Below are 10442 nucleotides of genomic sequence, written 5' to 3' on the forward strand. Positions count from 1 at the left end.
TAAGTGTGTTTGCATAGATGTCTGTAAAAATTACTTGATGCTGGCTTGATCTGTGGCCTATTCAGTTTGAGTTACTATAGCATGATGTTCACTGGGTAAATTGTGAATTACAGTAAGAAACATAAACCATAAAGCAGGATATGCTTTGCTACCTTGTTAATGAGTGCAGAGTACAGTGAGCTTGTGATTTGTATTTATATACCACATATAAACGCTATTATCTACTATTCCAGTTTCAGTCATTACACATTCTCCGTTTATTATACTGCCTAATAATATTACAAAGGATTGTTGATGTCGTGGAGTTTTCAAGGACATCTCAAATGTGCACGGTCACTTACAAATTTCTGTCAGAATGTTTATGTTCAACACTTTAGCGTTCACGCCCACGCCGCGGTGCATTTGCGTTTTGGATTCAGACCAGAACAGATTTATTCTGAAAGGCCTGAGTTTGCAGTCCAACCTTTCACTTCACTCACTGCAACATTTCTCAATTAAAATGCAAAACGCTAAAACACTGTCACTTGAAAGTCGTGACCCTCCTTTAGTCCAATTATATGTTCTGGCAGTATGCCCAATGTCTTCTAGCTAATAACACAGTTCCACAGTTATTGATGGCACACTTTCTGCAAAGATGGGATGCCTTATCTTGTAGTCGTCTAGCCACTTGACTGGTGTAACACGCGGTGAATGCTTGAGGTCCAGCATACTAATGGGCTTAAACCTTCAGGTTGTATTTTAGTTTTATTGAAGGACTGTTACCAGGCTTCTCAAGGCCAGTTTATCTTGCAGGCTCAGTCTCGGCGTTTTTGTCGAAACGAAACAGTCGATTGTTGCTGAGGGTTTGTAGCCTTGTGCGTCCACAGTTATTCAATCACTCTGCCTAATGAGACCTTTGCTTTGCTATGTTGAAATTTATGTTATGTCACCAAACTCCCATAAGATTTATTGGTGTTTAATTTGTCCCACCCCGATGGTCTCGACAGAAGAGAGATGTGTCAATTCAAAACCTGGTCTGGACACGCCCACACAGTCCACACACGCCACACAGGTCTAACCAGGGTGCCCAGATGTGTGATGTGCAGCAGCACATGTTGTGCTTTGTGGGTTTTTTGGTAGTTTTCGAGCAGGGAGTTGCATATTTACGTTTTCTGTGGCATTTGGGTTGGAGTTAAGGGTCATTTTTTGCATGAATGATCACACGATCTTTTAATTTTACATGTGTGCAAATTGAAAACATGGCACACGTTAGATACAGATGTTAGTTACATACTTGCAGAAGCTGAAAAGAGAACATAGAAAACATAAAATATTAAAGGAGTTCCACTTTTCGAAAGCACGGACCTCTGTTAAAGTCAAGCTGCTCCTCCGACTGTGCGCGCACTGGTTTCTGTGTTCGAGGCAAAACAGTAAAAATCTATTTTATTTTTCAAATTAAATCATGGCTGCTTTACCTACAGGGCGCAACTGAAACCCAGAAATGTGCAGCGCTCGTATTTCAGTGAGTCCATTAAAAGAGAGGTTAGCCTGGTCATTTAAAATCATTTAATATAAAGCTGCTGTGTTTGCAGCTTCCTTATTTCTGCTCGAAACGTCAGCCATCAGGTTTATTATCGTCTGTTTTGTTCACAACACTTTTATCCTCACAAAGTTGACTCATGGGAAGCCTTATGAAAAACAGGTGACAGCTTCCTGCTAAGAAAAGGTGAAATAGTTTTTACTACAGACTTCAAACTTCAGAGGTGTATTTATATATTCTCTACTCTTAAGGAAGTGGCGTGCACTCTACAGCTCGAAGTGTCCTTTTCACGCTGGTAAATAGCTTTTAAGAGGCATAAAAGGAGTCATCATCCGTATCGCCCATTACATATGTGATTTCTTTACAACTCGGCCTTTCCAATGTGCATTTTAGTCAGCATTTACTTCCTGTTTGCCTACCTATCAAACTGCAAATACGCCCAAACTGTAAGTCGCTGTGTGACTCACGCGCTCGCAGTCATCAGTGTCTAACCTACCGTGAAAGAAATGTGGTGTTACACACAGCTCGTCATCTTTTCAGCACGCTTCCTGCAGTAGAGCTCGTGCACGCGTTTTGTACGACTTCTGCCTTTTCGTCTAACTCCACAGTCTGGTTCATACATATTTACTGAGCCTGGCTCACAGGTTGTAACAATGTCATGGATTATTGGATTCATTTACATTTTTCTAATTTCAATCTTATCATTTGTTTATAAATTTATGACTCAATAAATGTAAATGATTTCTGAATGTACTTTATATTTTCTATGCATACATGTAGCATATATGTATATTAAGGTTATTGCGGCTTTAGTGATCCAGCCCGCTCGAGATCAAACTGGGCTCCTTCTAGTTCGTTAAATGAAAACGAGTTTGACAGCCGTGCTGCAGAAGCACAGGATACTCGGCCGCGAAGCTGCATCCGATTCATGCTTGAGGTTTTTGCAGTCTATCGAGCAGACTGTTGAACTGCTAATAAAAGTTTGAAATAACCTGTGAACACCTCCTCTTCCTCTTCCCTTCTGCTCCTGCTCTTTTATGTGTGCTGCAGCTGGATACTGAGGCGGCTGACATCCTGAACGATCTGCAGGTGAAGCTCAGCACCGTCCTGGACAATTTCAGCACCATGTTTGCTAAGAGGTAAAAATGCTCATTTCCTGGTGTCTTAATCAAGCCAACTAAAAGCCCAAGCCAAGCTTATCCTGATAGAGCTGGAACCTAACACACACACACACACACACACACACACACACACTTGAATGACTGAGCATTCACCGCCTTTGCAGAAGTCTTTTTCCTCTAAGTTTGCCTCGGTCTCTGCCTCCAGTTTCCAGACTCGCATTAACGGCTGCATGCGTCAGATGGCTGAGATTCTCTACCAGATGAAAGGCCCCCCCAACCACAGCACCGCTGAGGCAGACGCTGACACCATGCTGAGGCCCCTCATGGAGTTTCTGGATGGGAAGTAAGTAGCTAATGTTGTAAAGTAGATTATATCAGAGTACACCACCAGAGTGACTGTCCTAACTTGAATGTACTCTTGAAGTTTTAAGTCATTAATTTCATGGATTAAATGAAACGTGTATTTCCATTAACCCAAATGATTTTTTACTTTCTGCGAGTTAAAATCGATCCAGCTTGGCGGTACCGCAGTGCTCATAGGTAGAAACTTCCGAGACATTTTTTTTTTTTACCTTAATATTTTATGGCTGCAAGCTGCTATAACTCATATGTGTGTTTTTTGTCTCATTATTTATTGGTACAGAGTGTGCTGTTTGGAATATCATATGAACAGTATTGCAGTACGGGGGAAACATAGATTCAAAATATGAGTATGCAAAGTGATGAGACAGAGCAAAGGCTCCAGCTGAAGGTTCAAGATAGTGACTGAAGTCACCGGAGACACTTGTGTTGGTGGAGCAGTGTAAACAGATGGCTGATGGAGTCAGGACGACCCAGATGAGGTGGAGATGGAAAGGACGAGCGCTGCACAATAAGCAGCCTTAAACACAGAGACATCTCACAATGAATTTAAAGATCAGGGAGTCACTGGCTTGAAGGGCAGATAGATTACTGGGTAAGACTGGTGACATTCAAATTTTGAATGAGGGGAATTTGAATTGGTTAAAGCTCCAGCAACACTTGTAGTATATAAAACAACTTGACCATCAACCAGCGTGTGTTTGTGTCAGGTTGTGGCCTTCATCGAAGTTGTCGTGTGACAAATTACAGACAGCATTTTAAAGTACAAACGTATGGAGTAACAGGAGGGGCCTGTTGGTAACAAAGGGGCTTGTCCTACAGTGTCTTTAAGCTGAACAGCGTCTGTACCTTACAGTATAAAGAGCCTTAAGGCGACAACTGTTGTGTTTTGGCACTTTTAATCCACTTTTAATCCACTACAAGAGCTTATTAAAAAGAAGTTGATGTAAAACATGTACACAGTAGAAAAGATAGACCTAGCTGCATTCTTTTAGTGGCCACCAGGGGGCAATACCTGTGGATTTAAGTAGAAGTCTGGGAGAACAGCTGGCTGTGAGGTCTTGTAAACACCTTCCTGATGACTTGAAGGTCTCACTCATTTCAGAATAAAACATTATAGGTTAAGAAAGGAGGATTATCCACCGTTTGCTCGTTGGCTTATGACTGAAAACAGATGAGTCGTTAAAAAATGACCATGCACCCCAAATCCCAAAACTCACTACAATATGCTCCAGTCCCTCAGAGACCCTCAACTGGACAAAGTGGTAGAAAGTCGATGGAAACAGAAAAGTTAAAATGCTTCTGTGTTCATCCTGAGAGAATTATCATCACTACCTCTGATCAAATGAGCTGAATTCTTTACTCTGTTTCATCTGCTCGCCTGAACTGCTACAGGACTCAGAGCCTTTAGTTGCTCCAGGCCTTGGAGGACACTTCCACCAGATCTCCAGACCATCAACTTTCTATTTTTAAATTGCGCCTCAAAGTCCATCTGTTTAGAACTACACACCTCTCAATATAACATGGTTATTAATGATATACCTTATTATTATTATTATTATTATTATTATTAAATAAAACAAGGAGAGATTTAACAGAAACCCAGCATCATAACATGTTAATATGTTTCATCTTTTTGCGTCACCTGATCAGGCCGTATCTTTGCTTCCATAGCAATCAAATTATTTCGATGAATGAGGCCTCAGCTATGAGACAGAGCGTGCTGTACAATCACAACAAAAAGGGTTTTTTTTAGCAACATTGATATTTGCTTCTTTTCTGTTTCACTGGAATATCTGGATTTTTTATTTTCATTTTGAAAAAGCCAGATGTATCCTTTGTCATCATGTTCGTGTTAGTTTTTCTTCGTTAGGGTTTATTTGTGTTTGTGTCAGTCTTTTGTGCAGCACACGGGCACAGAGTGACACGGTCCCTCACATTTTTCCGTGTTTGCTTGTAATCCAGTCTCAGTATTTTTGCTGACATCTGTGAGAAGACGGTGCTGAAGAGGATCTTAAAGGATCTGTGGAAGATCGTCCTGAGCAGCCTGGAGAAGACCATCGTGCTGCCTCAGAGCAATGACAGCTTGGTGAGCACATTAACCAGCACAACTGAGTGGCCATCAAAAGTCCAGCGTTTACATACTCATGAGATTACTCTGGGGACAGTAAAGGAGATGGAAAACACACACACACAAGGACACATTTATGAAAGGACAACCATCTAGGACAGTTTGTCCCAATTTGTATTGATTTCTCTTTTAAAACTTTTTTGGTAATATGTCTGAGACAGAGTTGTTTCTTGCTGGGGGTCAAATCTAACCAAATTTAGAGACAGTTGTATTTATTATGTTTTTCTGTCTTCTCAGCATCATACTAATTTTCCTAAATGTACTAAATTAGTTTACAAAAATAATTTTTTACAGAAAAAAACAAAGTAAATAGAGTTTACAGCTAGCTTATACATGACCATCTTTAAGTGTGATGCAGTGTGCTGCAGATCCAGCCCTGTGTTGCCATCTAGTGTCCGACATCAGCATTTTTACAAAACGACTGCTGCTGTTAGATTTCTTTAATGTTGCAGTAATAATGAAAAAATGAAGGTTATTAAGATTTCATATATTCCGCCTCTCTGTCTTTCTCTCTGCAGGGAGCTCAGCTCCTCACAGCAGCTAAAGGACTTTCTAACCTCAAGGTAACACACGTAGACTGTCGATAAAGGGCGTAGCTGCCTTTATGTTTCATTGTAAATTCTTATTACAGTTCAATAATAACCCTGCAGTTTGAATCGTAGGTAAAGTCAGTAAACCTGCACAAGTCGCAGTACATTCAAATCCATTTTACCACCTTCACAGCTCATAACTGCAAACTTCCAGACTTTCTTTAATAGTTAGCTGTAGTTATTATCCAGCATCAGGACTTACTGATGTGTGCTGTGTGCTCATGATCTGGTTTTGTGTATCTGTGATGTATAACTTCTCTGACTTCTGTAGGGAGGAGGTGAAGCCAAAACCCTGACGCCCAAGCAGTGCATAATTATTGATGCAAGCCTCGAGTCAATCAAGGTAGGTGAACACCTACATCTCTTTTACAGCTTCATTTTTCCGTCTCGCTGCTGTATTTGAAGTGCCTGGATGAGCTTAGAGTTTAGAAGAAAATTGTATTACTCTTCAATACTCTTCAGTATTTTATTGAGATGTTCCTCTAAAGTGAGCATTTCCTCACTTCCACCTTGCCACTTCCTTTCCTTTCAGCAATATTTCCACGCAGGAGGAAATGGGCTGAAGAAGGCGTTCGTCGAGAAAAGTCCTGAACTGGCATCGCTGCGTTACGCCCTCTCCCTCTACTCCCAGAGCACCGATGCTCTCATCAAGACCTTTGTCACCACACAGCACTCCCAAGGTGATCGCACACACACAAAGTTCACTCGCTGCACGCACAGTGTGGATGATTTTTGTCTTCTCTGTGGTTCAAACCGAGCTAAAATGTTCCTTAAACTTTTCTCCCCCTCCCTGTCCTCTCAGTGCATGATGGGATGGGCATCAGAATCACCGCCAATGAGAAGATCAGACCTGATAGGGGTAAGTCTTTGATACAAGAAGAACTCGCTAAACTCCGAGTAAAATAGACCCCAGGAGGTGGAGTGCTCCTCACCACGAATCAACACAGAAACAGAACCAACACCTTCACACTCGTGTAGAGCTGGAGCCCCTCGCAGCTCACAGTTAATATTAAAGAGGAAAATAATGAGAAAAGTTTGGAGAATTTTGGAAATGTTGCTATCACAGCGATGAGCTTTAATGAAAGGTCCTTTTGCACCCTTGAAACAAAGCGCATGCCTCCTCTCCTCCTCCCTGTATTTGACTGGACTTTGGTGATTCGCTGTTGTTGATGGTGTAACATTTCTGCCACCCAACTCTCCATTATCAGCTTGTGTGGAGATTAAATTAACAAGCTTGCCCAAAGCAGAAATAAAGAAATGAAAATGGGTCACTGAAGCCGCCATAAGAAGTGAATTACACAGTGAGTGAAGTTTAAAGATGTGTTTAATCGCGTTAGTGTGTGATACCGCTCCGGCTGTGTCGTGCAGGTTCGGGGGTAGATAAGCCGATCGGAGAGGCCTTGCTGCAGATCGACATGCTGCTCGGCAAAGAGCGCAAGGTCAACGTCAAAGGTGAGACGCACGCATACAGATGTGTTTAAATCACAACAACAGACCTCGTCTCCACACGGAGCAGATCTGTTCAAACATTTGAATTTAAACTTAGGAGCAAATTTTGACCAAATCAAGTAAACTTGGGGTGAACTCGAAATGCTTTCTTATATCTTCAGTAGTTTCTTATCATTTTTTCACTCTTGTGTTTGTAAATCTACATGCGTGCATGCAGTAGCATCACCCCCACTGCTTTGTGTTTGTCTCTCTTGTCCTTTATCTGCTCACCCTCTCTCTCATCTCCCCTCCAGTCATCGCGGTGAACGACATGAAGTGGCAGACGTCTGGGATGTTTCGGCCTTTCGTCGACGTCTCCATGGTCGGTCCATTCCTGGCTGACAAGAAGCGCAAGTTCACCACAAAATCCAAGAACAACAGCTGGACGGCTAAATTCAACGAGGCTTTCCAGTTGTGAGTTGGAAATCTGAAGCGCCAGCAAGTAAGATTGTTGAGTGGGTTGAGATACCGCAGATGGTTAATTGTTTCCTCTGCTCGCAGCGTCCTGGGTAAAGAATCCCCGGACTGCTACGAGCTGCAGGTGACGGTGAAGGATTACTGCTTTGGACGGGCGGACCGGGTGGTCGGCGTGGCCGTCGTTCAGCTGCGCGACGTGGCCGACCGCAAGAGCTGCGTGTGCTGGTGTCCTCTCGGGCCACGCGTTCACACCGACGAGACGGGCATGACGGTGATGCGTATCCTGTCCCAGCGTCCTGCTGACGAGGTGGCCAAAGAGTTTGTCAAGCTGAAATCGGAAACTCGCCCCGCGGAGGAAGGCAGATGAGCCGAAACGGGCTTTACTGAAAGCGAGGTTTAGAAGCGCGGCTTTGTCTGTGAGCAGCGTTTCACCTTCATCCTTAACTAACGGAGACCCTTCTGACTGATGACGTACGAGTTTATCATAGTTGGAATAAGAAAAATGGATTTGTTAAAAAGGGCAAATTTTGAGGAAGAGATCGTCTCTCAAAATGTAAAAAAAAGACTTTTCATAGCACCAGTTTGCGATACCAGTCCTGTCAATGGATTTTATATCAGACGATGACTTTAGAGAGAATCACCGATCCAACCAACCCTACGAGAAAGCTCTCAGCAACGACAGAGACAAAACAAAACTCTAAACAGGAAGAAACTTCTGAAAACGTTCTCAGGAACGGCAGCTGTGATCGTTTCAGGTGAAGGGAAGCTCAGCATAGCATCTATCCAGTTAACTTTGCTTTTTTTTGTGGTGTCATTTCATAATTTAATATTTTAGTGAGTTAATCTGGATAAAATCATTCTGACTTTCAAAAACCACCGAGATACTTGACCGCGCGACACATTTTAAAACTAGACCTGATCAGTAACCTCTGAAGTTTAGCAGCAGGACGACAGCTCAAACACTCCCCTTTCACTCATGCGTCTATAAACGACCTCCCTCTGTTTTTTCATGACTCCAGGGGCCCCTGCTGACCCTCAGTGAGGCCGACGCCACTGTAGGCCTAAGTCTTTGCTCACCCTCCATAAACTTTGTCTAAATGTGTTTCAGGGTGTAGTCCTTGCTGGTGAATTGACTGTCTGTTGACTGTGAGTATCACTGAGATTACACGAGCCCATATTCTTCTATAATGTTTGAGCCTTTGAGGCCTTTAAACTCTTTACAGACACCGTGTGTGTGGAACAACCTCTGGATCCAAAACCTAATGTCATGAAAACACACTACAGTGAACAAATGCTTTATTTGATTTGTTGCAGAAAGCCGAAACTTTTAAGACTGATACACAATTTAGTCGTAGACGGAGTTGTAACTGTAACGCACATATGTTTATTAACACAACTTAAGAAAGGACTAGTCGTCACACAGTAGTCAGGCTATGCATTATCCACAGAGTGAGCGTCACACATTTGCAGCCAAATTTAACAGTGTGAAATATTGTGATACAGCGTCAGATCCTGATGATTTGCAGGTAATTAAACAGGAAATGCCTCAGACGTGTTTTTCCCTTTGATGTTAGCTTCAGACTGATCTATAGAACCTGCAGGAGCACTAATACGGGCTGTGGTTTGATTTTGTAGCAAGTTTTTATGGATTGCGTTGCCTTAAAATAAGCAGATGAGTTAGCTAACGAAGCTAGCCTGCTTTAAGAGACTTGAAATATGACAACACTGACTTGTAAATTAAAAGAAAAGAAAAGATGTTATTCAGAAGCAAAAACTCTGACTGACTGCTGGGCCGTTGGGTGTTTGAGGTTTTGATCTAATGCTAATTTGTGATGGTGACAAAATGCTGTGAATGGAAACAACAGCTGAAAAACCCTTTTAAGTGTTACGTAGCGTGAACACGAATATAGGACCAAACATGATCATTCCATTTCGTTTACTTTAACAGTTTTTACAAACTAGGTCAGATAGAATCAGCCGCCGCAGCCTCGCCGCGCGTGCACCGTCACATATTTGACCGCTCTCGTGTTTCCAAACATGAGCTGGCATTTTGCATTAACGTAAAACTTTGAAGGAAAATACAGGCAGAGCAAACAGGCCGGTTTGAATGGACTGACTGTAAGTGGTTTTTTTTCCACCCTCTTGTCTGTTTATGTGCCAAGGACCTCCGTGTTCAGCGAGCCTCATTCAGCTTTCTCTCATGTTTCGGGTTGTATTTGACAGATGTGGCCTTTGCAGACATCCCACTTTTTACTTTTCCAAACTGGCTGCACGAAAGCAACTAGAAGTGAGCCACATCTGTAGTTACACCCGAACTCTTGCACTCTGTTTCACTGTAAGTTTGTAAGAAATGAAACCAATGCCTACATCCAGAGCATGTATTTATTGTAAACAGTCAGCTAGAATTGTGATTTCCTTTCCCCCATGTATGTACTGTGAAATATGAAGACTGTATGTAAAGTACTTATCATTATTCTAATGTGACACATGTTAAATATACTTGTAACATTATTTTGTACATAAAATATTTATGAATCAAGGCAGCGCCTCGTGTCTTTGGTCACAGAGCTCGCTGTTCCCGCTCAGCACGGCAGCTCCGGTCAGTGATTCCTGCCTTACCTGAGCGCCACACTCAGTTGCACACCTGCTCTCCAGGTTTAATCTTTCTGTCTTTGCAAACACACACCTTCAGTCTTCATCACGGTAACTGTTGGTTTAGCTATAAAAATTCACAGAAAAAAAACAGTTTAAACTAAAGAGCACGAACCACAAGGCCCCGGGTACTGTGGGTGTTCTGGGGTAGCGGTGCTTGGGAT

General features: G+C 42.4%; 1 protein-coding gene across 1 annotated transcript in view; it reads left to right on the top strand.

Annotated features, from left to right (window-relative positions):
- Nucleotides 1-10136, top strand: part of unc13ba (unc-13 homolog Ba (C. elegans)) — a 194544-nt gene extending 184408 nt beyond the window's left edge. The window contains exons 33-42 of the mRNA XM_080894442.1: nucleotides 2570-2658; nucleotides 2846-2983; nucleotides 4966-5089; nucleotides 5650-5694; nucleotides 5993-6064; nucleotides 6254-6401; nucleotides 6524-6580; nucleotides 7090-7173; nucleotides 7464-7623; nucleotides 7711-10136. Coding sequence (XP_080750568.1) covers nucleotides 2570-2658; nucleotides 2846-2983; nucleotides 4966-5089; nucleotides 5650-5694; nucleotides 5993-6064; nucleotides 6254-6401; nucleotides 6524-6580; nucleotides 7090-7173; nucleotides 7464-7623; nucleotides 7711-7993 — 1200 coding nt within the window. The 3' untranslated portion in view covers nucleotides 7994-10136. The remainder of the gene's footprint in view (nucleotides 1-2569; nucleotides 2659-2845; nucleotides 2984-4965; nucleotides 5090-5649; nucleotides 5695-5992; nucleotides 6065-6253; nucleotides 6402-6523; nucleotides 6581-7089; nucleotides 7174-7463; nucleotides 7624-7710) is intronic.
- Nucleotides 10137-10442: the final 306 nt, after the last annotated feature.

The sequence above is a fragment of the Rhamphochromis sp. 'chilingali' genome (genome assembly GCF_963969265.1).
Source record: "Rhamphochromis sp. 'chilingali' genome assembly, chromosome: 10".
NCBI lineage: Eukaryota > Metazoa > Chordata > Actinopteri > Cichliformes > Cichlidae > Rhamphochromis > Rhamphochromis sp. 'chilingali'.